This window comes from Microtus oregoni, unplaced genomic scaffold (genome assembly GCF_018167655.1).
Source record: "Microtus oregoni isolate MIOR12 unplaced genomic scaffold, Mior012 000006F_ref0000085, whole genome shotgun sequence".
Lineage (NCBI taxonomy): Eukaryota > Metazoa > Chordata > Mammalia > Rodentia > Cricetidae > Microtus > Microtus oregoni.
Genome location: NW_024543065.1, coordinates 29,390,001 through 29,406,052, shown reverse-complemented (window position 1 = coordinate 29,406,052; position 16,052 = coordinate 29,390,001). Strand labels below are relative to the sequence as shown.

The following is a 16,052-nucleotide window of genomic DNA, read 5'->3' as shown; positions in this document are numbered from 1 at the left end:
GGCGGTTTTCTCTGGTCCAGCCTCTTAAAAGTCATTGGCTGAAGAAGGTTCCCCATCACTTTGGAGCTGGAGTGAAAGGAAGTTGTGAGCCACTTGACATGGGTAGAGGGAATAGAAATAGGGTTCTCCGCAAGAGTAGCAACTTAAACACTAAATCATCTCTTTGGCCTCTTGTATCACTTTTAATGATATTGTACTTATACTTTCCTTTCTTTAAATGCTGTATTATATTTTGCCTTATATAATAAGGTATGTTTGCCTAAAAGGCAAAACATGTGCAAAAAAGTTTGTTTCAGGCTAGATTAGAACAATTATGTTATAATGAAGATACAGTCATCCAAACAAAGATTTAAATGGACACAATGTCCGAGGCACTTGTTAAATATAAAAGTGTGGAAGATAACTGCAGTGTTTGCCCTTGTTGAGTGATCAGTTTGATAAAAGTCACAGAACACCAGGACAGGGATTGGAAGTAATAAGGGACAATACTTGTTAAAGAAATACGACACAGGTCTCACTATTTGGACCATGTAGGCCTAGATATTCACTATGTAGTCCAGGTTGTCCTTGAACATGTGGACCTGAGTGCTACCATGCCTTGTCTAATACAACCAGCAGAGCGCTAAGGAGGCAGAGAATTTATTTAAAATGAGACCTAGTGTTGTCAAGGTCTAATTCACCTGAAAGAGCATGCTTGTGAGGGCTGCCTTGAATTGTGGCCAAGACTTAAGTTGTCTAAATGTCTAAATGCCATGAATTAGCAAGTATAGTTACAACTCTCTTCTAACTGCGGACATAATGTTGACCAACTATTTCAAGCTCCTGCCACTGTGACTTCCTTGCCACAATGGGAACTAGGAGCTAAAACAAAAACAAAAACGCCCCTTCCTTAAGTTGCTTTTGTCTAATCATTTCACCACAGTGACAAGAATGGAAGCTAAGGCTCCTACCTTGTTTAGGGTCACATAACCAGTAGGCGATGAAACTCGGGTCCAGTTTTAAAAACTCAAGCAATTTATCAGCATGCATTTCTTTCCTTATTTGGCCCCATCAGGTGGCAACTCAGAAAGTTGCTTTTCTAGACCTGGTTTCTCATTAGGGAAAATGTATTTCTGCCTCATAGAATTCCCAATAGGATTCTAGCTTAGGCACTCCAAAATAGAATAACACTTCCCAAACTTCTGCAACATTCTACAAGATACACAGCTACAGCTTAAATGGCTCTGTAGTCAAATAATTAGTAAAAGGTATCTTTTTAGGAATTCATAGAGCATAGCTTATGTCCATAGAGACTCCTGAGTATTCTAAAACAGAAAAATCTTTTCAACTGTTTCTGACCTAGCATGCTAGCACATGCTTATTTGACTGACCTTCATTCAACTATACATCTAGTTACATCCATAAACTCTGGAACACAGTTTGGAAAATGCTGGTGGGAAAGAAAAGCATGGAGCTAGAGGACACAAGGGGTCTGAGTATGGTCGAGGCATTATTTAGCCACATGCTTGCAGTAAAATCTCTATTAACTATCCTTTCCAGGTCTGTTCTTCCCTCTCAAATATTTCCAGGCTACTCCTGTGAATCTCTGGCTGATTCTCTTTCTCTCAGACCTCACGTCATACAATCATGTGTGTGTGTGTAAGAGAGAGAGAGACACAGAGAGAGGTGAGTATGCATTGTGTGTATGTGTGGTGTGGGAGAATGGTCTGTATTCTGTCTATTATATTTTAAATAAACGCTGATTGGCCAATAGCCAGGCATGGAGTATAGGTGGGACAACCAGACAGGAAGTAGAGGTGGGTCATTGAGAACAGGAGAATTCTGGGAAGGAGGAAGCCCATTCCTCTACAGTCTTGACCTGACCACAGAAGAAGCCAGATGTGACTGCCCCGCTGAATAAGGTACTGAGTCACATGGCTAACATAGATAAGAATAATGGCTAATAATGGGCTATATAAGTTATAAGAGTTAATAAGAATTCTGAGCTAATGGGCCAATCAGTTTATAACTAATGTAGACCTCTGTGTGATTTCTTTGGGACTTAAGGACTATAGGAACCAGGCAGGACAAGGACTGGGTGAGACAGAAACCCCGACAACATATGTGCATGTGCATGTTCCTAAGAGTGTGGCTGAGGATGGAACCAAGGGCCTGGCACATAATAGGCAAGTGCTCTACCAAGATCCCACCCGGGGATCACCTTCTAAGCAAACTCTAGCTATGTCCTACAACACATATTTTATTGGATCACTGCACTCTTTTTTCCTTCCTCTCCCTTCTCTTCTTTTCCCTTTCCTTTTGTGGTATAATTAGGGACTAATTTTTGGGAATCAGTCGTGTGCTTTTTTTGGTTTTGTAAATGCTAGGCAAGTGCTTTACCGTTGGGCTCTACTGTCAGTCCTTAGTTACTTAACTTATATAAGGCCTTACTATCTATCCCAGCTGATCTGGAACTCATCCTCCTGCCTCTGCTCCTCGCTGCTGGTATAAGAGGAATGAGGCACCAAGCTTGACTTTCATCTATTTCATTAAAAAATTTTAAAATTTATTATTGCTATTATTATTTATGTGTGTATGTGTGCACACAAGCCATGGTACACATGTATAAGTCAAAGAATCACTTCATGGAGTTGGTTCCCTCCTTCCACATTTATAGGGGTACAAGGGCCTTTACCCACTGAACCATCTCACTGGCCTTCATTTAATTCTGAAAAACACACTCTCAGGCCAATGAGATGGCTCAACAGTAACAGTACTTGCTGCCAAGACTGATGACCTGAGTTCAATGCCTGGGGCCCTACATGATAGAAAGAGACCACTGATTCTGGAGAGTTGTCCCCTGATCGCTACACGTCACGACATACTCTACCCTCTCTAAAGAAATGTTAAAAACAGCAACAATAACAAATTCTCTAAAGTATATATTAAGGCAGCTGTTGTCTTTTTCCAGATTCCAGGTCTGCTCTGCTGCCTTCTGGGTACCTCTCATTGTCTCCCTGGATAGAACCCTAACTCTTTGGGTTCTTTACAGTCTCTCTTCAGCTTTCCTTTTGACTGAATCTCCTCATTTTCACTGACTGAGTTTGCCCTAGCTGTGAGGGAAGAATCTGTTCCACCCCGTTCTCCTTGGCTTGCAGATGCCTATCTAGAGTTCACAGGCTCACCGGGCATTCTCCCTGTATGTGAGTCTGTGTCCAGTTCTCCTTTTAAAGGACTCTGGTTATATTAGGTTAAGGCTTAATTCAGTGACTTCATTTTAATTTGATTATCCCTGTGGAAAAAAGGTATTTCCTCCAAATAAGGTCATACTGTGAAGTACTAGGGGACAGGACTTCAACATATAAATCTTGAGATGACAATTCAAGCCACAACACATATAATGAAGTTAGCCTCAGTTCTATAAATTCATAATCATTGATGTATCAACTATGAACTGAGTGTCTATTAGAAGTCCACACTATTGTGGACTCCCCTAGGTACTTCTATACTCCATGTCTTTGGTCAGTCAGGACCTCAATTCCTCTGCCTAGAGAAGACCCTTCACTGTACCTCTTACTCGTCTGCTTTCCTAGAGCTGATGACCTTCTAGCTATCTTCAGGGCTTACTTCTAAGTCCTCTATTCGAAGCCTAAGTGGCCTTTTCACAAGAGATTTTCCCCATTTTTATCTACACTCTTAATTCTCCCACAGAACTCTGTCCATACTCGATTTACAGAGTCATAAGGTAGAATTACACCTGGTGTGGTTTTTGTTTTGTTTGAGACAAGGTCTCACTATGTAGCCCTGGTTAGCATGAAACTCACTATATAGCCTAAGGCTGGCCTTGAACTTAACAATTCTGCCTTTTCTTCTCAAGTACTTGAATTATAGGCATGTTCCACCATACACGACTACATTAGAGTTGTCTATACACTTATGTGTTCCCTAGCTTGAAGCTAAGGTCGCTGGGGGCAAACAATACACAGTATTCAGTTTATATTGCTTGCAAAATGTACAGCCTCTGGTACATAGAGAGTACTTAGCAGCTGCTGGATGAATGATCAAAGCAGGATAAGGGTATTATACTCAGCAAGACCTGAAAGGTAAAACTGGAAGGAGAAGCATTCAGAGACAAAAACCAGAAAGACCACTGTGGTTAAAATCTAGAAATGAGGTAGCAAAGGCTTGAAACTGGGGAGTGGAAATGGATGGCAAGAAAAGAAGACCTGCAGAAATGTGAATGGGTGGCTTACAGGGCAGAGAACACAAAACGGGAGTTAGCAAGATTAAGAAGTTTCCGAGGATAAGGGCTCAACAGTACAGTGATAGCATTAACCCAACATTAGCACCTGCTGCTGCTAACAGAGTAAGTGTTGTAGATTTGCATTGGTATGTGTATTCCTGGTCTTGATTAAAGCATTGTGTTTGTTCAGCTCATTTAAAAATGTAACGTATAATTAAGAAATATAGGTTAATAGATCATCATCTAAAATGGTCAAGCTTGTAATCATGTTAGTTAGGTTTTCTAGATATAAAGAGATATATTTTGGTTAAATAGGTATTCTTCAAATCTTTCAGAGACCTTCAAAATATGGCATTTAAAATGTTTTAAGAACTTAGGACTTTTCATGACAATGAGAAACACATCTGCTCCTGGCAACACCAATCTACTTCAAAAGGAAGATGGGTATCAAAGAGGCTACTTATGGAGTTTGTTAGCCATTTGTACAAGAAACTGCTCTTGACTGGACTGCTTGATGTTATGCTGTATGAACTGGACATGCAGGACCCAGAGAAATGACTGCTGAACTTGCCTAAAGGTGAGACAGTCCTTCGGGGTTCCTGTTTCATGAAAGAGTCTGCCAGACATTCTGCAGGACACAGAAGAAAGCAACTCATGGACTTTGCCATTACAAGGCAAAACAGATCTTCAAATTTCCTGCTTCATGAAAAAGTCTTCTGGATACTATTAGCCTATAGGCTAAAGATTTGATGCTCCAACAATACAGAAAAACTTTGGGTTCTGTACAGGCAGCAAGATGTCTCTGTCAATTCTAGAGTTTTGAAACTTGCTTACAATGCACTTCCTGTTTACTTAGGTAATATTATATCCTTCTGGAGTCTTTGATAGAGTTGAAGAATAGATAGTTATAATTATAGATTTCCTTGGTTATGATAAAAGATAAAGTAGATATAGATGTTGTAACTGTAATTAATTCTTGCTTGATACCTGTTTTGTTATATGTAATATTACTATGTTAAAGTTAAAAATCTTCCTATTTATTCAGACAGAAAAGGGGAGGTGATGTGGAATTCCCCTCTGTATGCTGTGAATACTATTGGTTAATAAAGAATCTGTTTTGGTCAGTGGCTTAACAGAGTAGAGCTAGAAGGGAAAACTGAACTGAATGCTGGGAGAAAGAAGGCGGAGTCAGAGAGATGCCATGTAGCTGCCAGAGGGGAAATTTTGCAAGCTGCCAGCTGGAACCTTGCTGGCAGGCCACAAGCCTCGTGGTAAAATATAAAATAATAGAAATAGGCAAATTTAAGAGATAAGAGAGTGAGCTAAAAACATACATAAGATAATAGGCCAAGCAGTGTTGTAATTCATACAGCTTCTGTGTGATGATTTCATGGTGTGGGTAGCCAGGAACAAACAAGTGGCCTCCTCTAACAAGTAAGCATCCACTTAAAGTGAATTTCCTTCATTGTGCTGACATGGACAAGCAGGTTGTGCTCTTCCAAAGAGTGGTTCAGAGACCACAATGACTCCTTGAATGGGCTGCCAAGAGCATCTACTTAACATGCAACACACTGCATAATGCTTAGGACTAGGAAGTAGTGAATAACACTCCTAGAGATTTCTATCTATGATGTGAATTATTTAACATTTGAGGGCGGTACTAACTTGGGAGCTTTTTAATTTATCTCCAAATTACTGGGGTTACATTGTTGATATAATACTACTTTTGCTCAAACCCTATTACCTAGATTTCAGGCAGATAACCCAGTTAACTGCAAGAGAAGCTGGGAAGCAGCCTAGTGTATACTAGGAAAGAAAAGCACATTCATTCTGCAGGTATTGTTTTGTCTTTTGAGACGGAGTCTCCTGTATAGCTTGGGCTAACTCTGAGCTCACTATGTAGCACAGGTTGGTCTTAAACTCTCAAGTGCTGGGAGTCCTCGTGCCTCAGCTTTAGCTTTTCATGTTCCAGCTCATGTACCAGCACGTACAGTTTGTGGTTTGTTTTTAACTGCTAGCTACAAAAGAATAAATTGAGTTGGTTCTTACAGAACAATGAAGAAAGCTGAACCATTCAGAAAATCCACCTGGGCCTACTATGTTGGTACACACTAGTACTCCTCGCACTTGAGAGGCTGCGGCAGGAAGATCATGAACTCAGTAACATTCTACAATACAGCCAGTTTCAGGCCTCCCTGGACTCCATAGCAAGGCCATGCTACCAACATAATACTAACAGTAACAACAACCACCTCAATTTTCTTAAACAATCATGATACATTAGAAAAATCTCAATTTAACTACAATATGTGGTGTATTCGGTACAAAAATATCTTTTATATACACAAAACAAAAGTATTTTATCATTAATAGAATAGAAAGTTTCAAGTTTTCTCATTATGGTTAAAGACATTTGCAAGTTTAGTTAATTTTTCTTTTTAATGGAACCTGAACCTAAGGACCAGACCATGATCGGCAGATTCTCAACCTCTGATCCCTATCTCCAGCTGCAGTTATATTTTTTATTGGCCTTAGAATCAATTTTTAAAAAGTTAACACTGGTGAAATAAACTCTAAACCTGATATCTTGCTGGCAAAAGGATGTTTATAGCACATTTTTACAAATGTGGGTCTCGTGCCTTTTCTCCAACCAAACTTATTACATTGTAGCCTAAATCCTGTCTCCTAGCTATTATGTGATAAGTTTGCAGACACATTCACAGCACCAGTTATATCCTGAGGCCAAACAAAAAAGATCACCTAACTCACTTTGGGTCCCTTAGGTAATTTACTCAGGCCCCATTAGCTGACATCTAAGTCAAACCAAAGAGAAAAAAACCACCAACAATATAAACCCCAGTAGTTGGAGGTAAATTAAAAAGCTCCCAAATCAGTACTTCCCTCAAATGTTAAATAATTCACTGCAGCGTTAAAGATACAGGCCTCCAGCAAAAGTTACACTTGAATAATTAAGGAAGCAGGAGACAAACAAATTGACTTCAGTGGTACAGAAACAAATTGGTGGCTTCTCAAATGCCTACGACAAAATTACTTTTTTACATTAGCAAGTGTGTAAAACACCCAGACAACTGATGAATTACTAGATCAAGTTTGATTATATAGAAAGTAGCCTGGAATTATATGTCTAAACATAATTGAGATTCTACATGCTCAAGTATTACATTTGCTTAGATTATTTGAAAAGATTTCTAGTTTTTTGAGACAAAGTTTCATGCTGTAGCTCAGGCAGGCCTCCAATGGGATCCTCCTGTCTCAGTATACTAAGTGTTGGGACTGCAGGTATGTGTTCCTATGTACAGCTTCATCTGGAAGGTTCCTCTGGGCTGAAGGGCATCTAGTCTCTTAAAACTCTGCTCAGACTGCTCAGACTCTGTATGGTGAGGATGAACAATACAGTTGTTTCAGAGGGTATTAAGAAAGTAGAAACCTGAGCAAACACCATAGGGTAGGCACGTACAAATGGATAGGCACCCCTGAATTACAGACCCCCTTCTATCTAGAATAAAAGCAGGATTTCAACCCAACTTTGTCACCTCCTAACCAGGAGATTTTTGATAAATTGTAACTTTGGAATGTAACGTAAGAATGATTCACTTATGAACAACTCTTACCTGTGGAGTGGCACTTTAAAAAGGCTATGAGAAACAGTAAAGCATAGCTGGTGTTCATCTTCCACACATGTACAGTTAACTAAACGTCCAAGCAGACAGCTGACAACAGGGCAGGATCAGAGTCAGGAAGCTGAAAAGCAATGGGATTCTGGAGAGGATGGAGATGTGTGACCCATTCACTTTGCACTGCCAATGGGTTGCTGATAATCATTCTAAACCTTTGTGTATTTCCTCTTGTAATCCCAGCTAAACTTGGTCAAGAGTTTCCTATAAAATGTGTAAGGTAAAGTTTTGAGCTCTAACACAGAAGCAATGTGGAGAAGATAGATACACATCTAAGCAGTTTTCATTTGCAAGCTTATCCGACATTCTTATCAGAGGATCTTAGGGGAACAGACCGATTTAATATCTAGACTAACATACAAGAGAAATGAACTTGGAAGAGAGAAGATAAGTGGACAATGAGGTTGGGAAACAAGTGATCTAGAGGCTGAATCTCATGCATTTACTGCACATAACATGAGAAAATGTTTCAGGGTTTTGGGATTTGTTTTCTCAAGAGTAGACAACTCTTCTAGCAGTATAAGAAAGATCAAACGAGTAACTCACAAAATGATCAGTAACCTAACAATATAAACATAAATCAATTTAAAGTGAACAGAAACTGATTAATTCCAGGATACCCCTTATACTGAAAATACTTAGATTTAAAAATAAAATAAAAGAGGAGAAAGGTCACCAAACGATGCTGCTGTAATGTGCACACCACCGTGTGTGTGTGTGTGTGTGTGTGTGTGTGTGTGTGTGTGTGTGTGTAGATGGGAGAATGCTTTCGGGAGTCGCTTCTCTCCTTCCATGTTAGGTCCCTGGGTACCAAATGAGGTCATCAAGCTTATCAAACAGGAACTTTTACTACTGAGCCACCTCAAGGGTCACAACTCTATTTTTATTTGATTTAGAATCAAAATGACTAGGGCTGAACAGTAGCTCACAATCCAGAGAGCAATGCCAGAATACTTACCACGAGTATATCCCACTGACCATGTCGTAGTTCTGGCATGAGGAATTCTCCGCACTGGGCCCTGCTGCTTTGGAGATGAGCAGTACCACCAGGCCCCTCAGCTGGAGGTTATGCCGGCTGTCGTGCACAAGGCCCCTGGTAATGAAGAGAGAAGAGGATGAACTTACTCGGCCATGAGTGGGCAGCTCAAGCTAGAAGATGGCTACAACAATTCTCAAATTTCTAAGACAGAACAATGGGACTTTTGTCTAAAATAAAGAAAATTGTAGGAGGGAAGAATAATGTGCAGAAGCAACAAGCTCAGTAGAGAATCAACTGGAGAATTTAACACATTTGTTTTTTTTGCTTTTTGTTTTGTTTTGTTTTTTGAGACAGGGTTTCTCTGTAGCTTTGGAGCCTGTCCTGGAACTAGCTCTTGTAGCACAGACTGGCCTCAAACTCACAGAGATCCGCCTGCCTCTGCCTCCTTAGTGTTGGGATTAAAGGCGTGCGCCACCACCCAGCTCTTAACACAGTTTTTAAAGTGACACTCTCAATGTGGGCTTGGTAATATGGTTCCCTTTCCTTCTGGGTCCTCCCACAGCTAACCACTCACTTACACTCTCATTTTTATTCCTGGCACCAGACTGGAGCCCGTGGCTTCCTGAATGCTCCACAAGCTCTCTCTCAAAGCACTACACTCCAAGCTCTCCTGCACAAACAAAGTTTGCTCTGTCAGCAAAAGTATGCTTAAACCTGCTAAGTCACACTCCAGCAGTGAGCTCCAGGCAAGGCCTTCATCATTCACCAGTTCTATGATGCAGAGGCTATCATCCTGCTCCACTAAAAAAGAGCAACAGCTCTCCATTCTAGTCATGAATGGAAGGGCGATTGGAGTAAAGTATGGAATCCTGGTAGCACGTGACAGGAAGCTTTCCAGAAGCTGCTTTCTCTTTGTTCCTGCAACCTTAGTGCTAATCTTACTATAACCCAGGTCATTGTGGGAAACTTTGTCCTTAGTCCTCTATTAAAGAGGGAAACTGGCAAGCTGAACCATATCCAGAAGCTGGCAAAATCAAAGAGGTTACAAAAATATTGGGTTTTGAAGCATTTCTACTTCAGATTGAGGATCCTCAACCAGTTTAATCTATGCAAATACTCCCAAATCTGAAAGACTCTGAAATTGGAATCATTTCTGGTCCCCAGCATTTTTATAGGTGATACTCAGCCTGGACTGTCACATGTGCAGCTCGCAGGGAGGAAATGGTGACACTGGTGTTCTCAGCGTCAGGAAGAAGTAGCTGGAGGAGCAGGGCCGAAGTGTATGTGAGGAAGCGTGTTCTGGAGAGAGTAATGGTGTGAGGGGAGTCAGAGAACAAAGCTGAACAGTCTGCGGGGAGGAGCTAGAGAAAGAACACACGAGCTTACACTGCTCATTTGAAAGGCTTCCGTAGGGAGAAGAAACGGCTGGACAGACTTTGACACTAAGAAACCTCAGCAGCCTCTGGTGATGCCTAACTCTAGTTACTAGAAATGTCTGAGGTGACACAGACTCTGTGACTCTGACTAACTTCGTTTACTACTTTATCTGATACTCCACAACAAGTGGAGCAAATACAAAAGTGAAAAGCCCTTCACTGCTATCAGTGCTGACAACGAAAGTGATGCTTAGTGTTATGTAGCCCTCATCACTAAGACTCCGCACAACTACTGATGTTTAGTTGATATAAACAAGTTTTATCACTCCTATATTCGCTCACCTAGTGAACCCCAAAACCTGCCACACGGGGCCCTAGGCTAGTATAAGTACTATAGCAAGCATAGCCAGTCATGGAGCTTAGGATCTAGCAGAAGAAATAGAAACAATCACTAATAAAATGTAAAATCACAATCATAATAAATGCTTCCAGGGACAAAGAGAGAGAGGGTATCATAAAAATTCATAAGAGAATTATCTACATCAGAAGAGACAGGCTTCCTTGGGGAAGTAATGACAGAGCTGATATTCAAGGGAAGAACAGATGTAAAAGGAACATGAGAAGGGTAAAAACAATGTGTTCATAGCTCAAAAACGACTTAGAGGCACATAGGGACTAGACCATGCAGGGTCAATATTCTATGGCAAGAGGTTTGATCTTTATCCAAAGAACAATGGGAAGGTACTACAGCATTAAGACAAGGGAAAAAAAATGAAACAACAACAACAAAAAAATCTATCATCGTTGTAGAAAGACGACGTGGTGGTGGCGGCGGGCAGGGATGTAACCAAGTGGCATAGGGCATCTGAAGAAGTGGCTTTCGTGATACTCGGTGAGAATTATTGGGCTAACTTAATGCACATCTAGAGATGGGTCAACCTAAAATAACATTTTGATTCAATTCAAATAGATATTGCATCTTTTCTAATCCTAGAAAATCACTTAATATAAATATATAACCAATTTAAAATTCTATTAATTCTGAAGAGTCTGTAAATTACATTTGGGGGTAAAACCAGAAGCAAACCAAGCAAACAAACAAGAAACCCAACCCATTCTGCAATGGGCTGGCCTAAAATTCATTGGTTAGCCCAGGTGGGGCTTTGACCTGAGGCAATTCTCTTGCCCCTGTCTTTCAAGTGCTGCAATTAGAGGTGTAAGCTGCCGTGCCTCCTGTGAACTGAGCAGAGTGAGGAGGACGGCAGTCCTGGTAGGTGGGCTGAGAAGATGAAGCTCCGGGCCAGGCAGCCACCACACATTACAAGGCTGGCTCAGTCCCGCTGCACCATCACAACTTTCCACAGCTATTAACATACTTCCCTTCCTTAATGCAATCCTGTACCTCAAGCTCTCAAATCACTGCTGTGCAGTTTTAAAAATATGTCCTCTTAAATTCTCTTTTAATACATATATGTCAAGCTAGAAGGGCAAAGAAACAGAACTGTAAAAAGCAATGATGGGACGCTCTTACTCAACCATATAAAGAACAGAGAAGAAAAGCAGTAGAATAACAGGTGACAGTACAGAGAAAGCTTCCTGCTGGAGGTGGTCCTCAAACCCAGACTGAAAGATGCTCAAGTTTTCTTGAGTAGAGAATGAAAAGACAGGGAGGCTGGGGCTCAATTATAGTGAGGAAGGGGGAAAAAAGCAGGAGAAGTGGGTACAAGAAGGGGGAGAGTAGGAGCAGGTTCAGAAACTGTGGGACTATGCACTTAGGCATGGTACCCTCATAAACAAGCCCAGTAAAAGAGACAGCCAAAGGATAAGTGCCTTGGAACTCAGGTGTAGTCTGGACTTGTGCAAGCAATCTGGGGGTTTGGACAGTTTGTCAGTAAGATAGGAGTGCAATTAGCACTAAAGACTAAAACCATTCCCTGGGCCTAATCCCACGGTGATAGCATGTTGGGTGCAGAGGAAATGAGAGGGAAGACCAGTAAGGAGGCACCTCATCCAGTAGCTGGAGGAGAGATAATGGGGGCTTCAATTAGGACCACGGTAACAGGGATGAAGAATTGCTGAAAGATGGCAGCAGCATGGAGGTGGCAATGGCAGTAGCACCCACTGACCGGATGAAAGAGACACAGGGAGAGAAGAGAAGAACAAAGGAAAGGCAGTAGATGAATTTGAGTCAAACCTGTTTGTTAAAAAGTAATGATGCTATACTTAGGAGAGATTGGAAATAAATCTGAGAGGGAATTGATGTGTTTAAATTTTTGACATGTTAATTTTGAATGCAAGAATTTCCAGATGGATATGACCCATGGGGGGTTAGAAGTGCTGTGGGTATAGATTAGCAGGCTTCTTCATGGAGATGCTGTGGGTATAGATTAGCAGGCTTCTTCATGGAGATGATGGCTGCAACAGGAGAAATTGATGGATGAAGGTGTTGTGGAGGAAAAGAGAAGATAAGAAAAGGAAAAAAATGGCAAAGAGCTAAGAAGAGGAAAAAAGCCAGGTATGGTGGTACATACAAAAAAAAATCTATTTTCTTTCTTCCTTTTTCTTCCTTCCTTTGTTTCTCTCTTCCTTCTTTTCTTTTCTTTCATTCTTTCTTTCATTCATTCATCCTTTCTTCTTTTTTTGAGACAGTGTCTCTCTATATAACCACAAAACCCTGATTGTCCTGGAATACACTCTGTAGTCCAGGCTAGCTTCCAACTCAAAGATTTACCTGTATTTGCCTCCAGACCTCTGTACTAGAAATTCTAACATGCAGGATGGTTGAGGGTTTGTTGCAAGCCCAGGCTTCATAGTGAGTTCAAGGCTAGTTCTGGGCTACAGAGCAAGACTTGTCTCAAGAAACTATCTATTTATCTACTTACATACATACATGGAAATGAAATCTTGGGAATTCCAAAATTTAGGAGACTTGGGAAGAATTAGTAACCAATCTGAAAGAATGCACTCTACCCACAAATAAAACTCTCCAAGACAAGGATAAAGAAGTATACACACACTAATGGTGGGAACAGAGAACTGGAATCGTGCAGTGTAAAGAAACTAAAGACCAGTGGCTGCTTTTCAAAACACACTGTGCTGTACTGACTAGTTTTCTGTTAACCCAACACAAGCTACAGTCATTTTGGGAAGAAGAAACCTCAATGGAGAAAATGCCCCCACCAGACAGGTCTATGGGCAAGCCTGTGGTGCGTTTTCTTTTTTTTTTTTTTTTTTTTTTTTTTTTTTTTTGGTTTTTTCGAGACAGGGTTTCTCTGTGGTTTTGGAGCCTGTCCTGGAACTAGCTCTTGTAGACCAGGCTGGTGCGTTTTCTTGACTGATGATAGATGTGGGAGAACCCAACCCACTGAGGGCAGTGCTACTCCTGGGCTGGTGTTCCTGGGTGCTGTGAGAAAGCAAGCTGAGCAAGTCTATAAGAAGCACTCCTCCACAGGCACCGCATAAGCTCCTGTCTCCAGGTTCCTGCTCTGACTTCTCTGGATGGTGGACTACAAGGTATAAGACTAAATAAACCCTGTCTTCCTCAAGTTGCTTCTGACTATAGTGTCTTATTACAGCAATAGAAAGCCTAAGGAACATACACTTTCCTTTTAAATATTATTTGTGTGTGGGGTAGGTGGACAAGAACTTATGCTATGCAAGCATGAGTTCGCAAATACAAAGGCATGAAAGTGGACATCTAATAACAGCTTGCAGGAACCAGCTCTCTTCTTCCACTATGACATAGTGACATATGACATATGTGGGTCACAGGGATCAAACTTGGGTCATCGGGTTTGGCAGAATGGCTTGCCTTTACCCCTATTTTAGGAGTTTTGGGGGTACTTATTATAAACCTCTAGTTCAGCATTTTACACACTAAGTAATAAAAATGATTTACAACAATGACACGGACAGCAGCTATAACAAACTATGAAGCAAGCACCAGTTGTCTCCTCACAAACACCACACCAAGTCATCCCAGTAACATCCCTTTATGAATGAGGAAAATTAGCAAGGAGGCTTAGAAAAGTTTAATAATTACTGGCCACATTAGTCCATTCATAATGGAAGTGCCAAGACTTAATTAAACAGGATTTGGGCTAGGAAGCCCAGAGACAACTATGCAAAGATTTCAGCTGGCCATCCCTGTCACGAGCCTATATGAATTCTGGAAGATTCAGCAAGCATTCACATCTACAAGTATTTCTCATAGTGGTTTAACACAGGTATTGTTGTGATCGGTGACTGATCCAAAACACAAGCAAGCCACTACAGTGTCTCAACCTGGGGGCTGAACAACCCTTTCACAGGGGTTGAATATCAGACATCCTGGATATCAGATATTTACATTAATATTCTTAACACTGGTAAAATTATGAAATAAATTTATGGTTGGGGATCACAACATGAGTATTAAAGCGCCGCAGCATTAGGAAGGTTGAGAACCACTGCTCCACGGCTATAACTAGTGCTAAAAGACAAGGTTGTGATTAATGCAAACAGATGGCTGTGATTGGTTCAGCCAAAGAGTCCTCGGGTGCAGGGATCAGCTGGAATATACTCCCCTATGCTGCCTGCTCTGGTCTGGTAACAGCAGAGAACTCCTGTTGATGGTGGCCGAGTTGTAGGACGGGCTGGGCAGCCAGCTGTCTGATGGCTGAAGCAACTGAAGCAGCTGAATTGCTCAGAGTGACCAGGGCAGCAAAGAAGGCAGGTAGAGATGGCAGAAGGCAGAGAACTGATACTACAGATGGAGAAAAGGCTGTAGGAGCCAAAGGTCTGGTCACCAGAAAGCTGTCAAGTCTTCAGTGTCTAGGGACAGACCTTAGTTGAGAGTTGCAGTACTGTCCACTGCCCAAGGTTGAAGAATCTCGATGCCTAGACCTGCCTGGGAGCTGCAATGCCACACACAGGGAAGGTCTGAGAAACCGTGATTTCCCAGGCCTAGGAAGAGCTCATATTCATAGGACTAAAGGTCCCCTTATCCGAGGCTTGCCGAAGGTCTTGAGACTAGGGGCTGCACTTGCTGATGTTTCAGCCTGCCCATGGCTGCCACTCTTCTGCTGCTGAACAGTGCGGGAAACTACAGCTGACCGAGCCCAGCACTTGAAGAACTCCCTGCTGACCCATGATTCTATGCAGGTAGAGCAAAAGAGCCCTGAAAGCTATATTACCGGGTGATTGGTAATATTATATAATATATAATAATATATATTAATATAGCCATTCCATATTACCAATCAGTTAGTATTATAGCTATTCCACTTTGAAGTCCTGAGTCTGTCTTCCTAAATTAATGACCCCTTTAAAAGTATAGTCACACACAGTCTAAAAGTCCCAACACATTCTAACAAACATGTTGTGCTGTGTTATTTGAATAGTATGTTAATGAAGTCACCACCAAAAATGGGCCACAGCACAGGGCCTATTCCTTAAGTTCTACAGAGAAGTGACCACATGTCTCTGTGCCTTCTTTTTCCACCTGAAAGAAGTGACTGACATCACTGTCACCTCAGTGCCCTCCCTCACTCTGAAGAGAAGGTGGAGGTAATGTTAGATGGAAGGCCATGGTGGGACCAGAACTAGAACACAGTAAAACCTTTTTCTCTGAAAGGAATGGTTTTATCTATCTTTATTATTGTAAATTATGTGTACGTGTGTCTGTGAGTGCAGAGGCCTGCACTGGCAAGAGGCACTGGGAGTCTCTGGAATGGAAATTACAGACAGTTATGTACTTCCTGACATGGGTGCTAGTACTGAACTCAGGACCTCTGAACTCA

At 41.4% G+C, this 16,052-nt stretch overlaps 1 protein-coding gene across 3 annotated transcripts in view; it reads right to left on the bottom strand.

Moving 5' to 3' along the window:
* Pdss2 (decaprenyl diphosphate synthase subunit 2) overlaps nucleotides 1-16,052 on the bottom strand; it is a 238,151-nt gene that overhangs the window by 155,821 nt on the left and 66,278 nt on the right. For all 3 annotated transcript variants that reach the window (XM_041654993.1, XM_041654992.1, XM_041654991.1), the window contains exon 2: nucleotides 8,876-9,010. In XM_041654993.1, coding sequence (XP_041510927.1) covers nucleotides 8,876-9,010 — 135 coding nt within the window. The remainder of the gene's footprint in view (nucleotides 1-8,875; nucleotides 9,011-16,052) is intronic.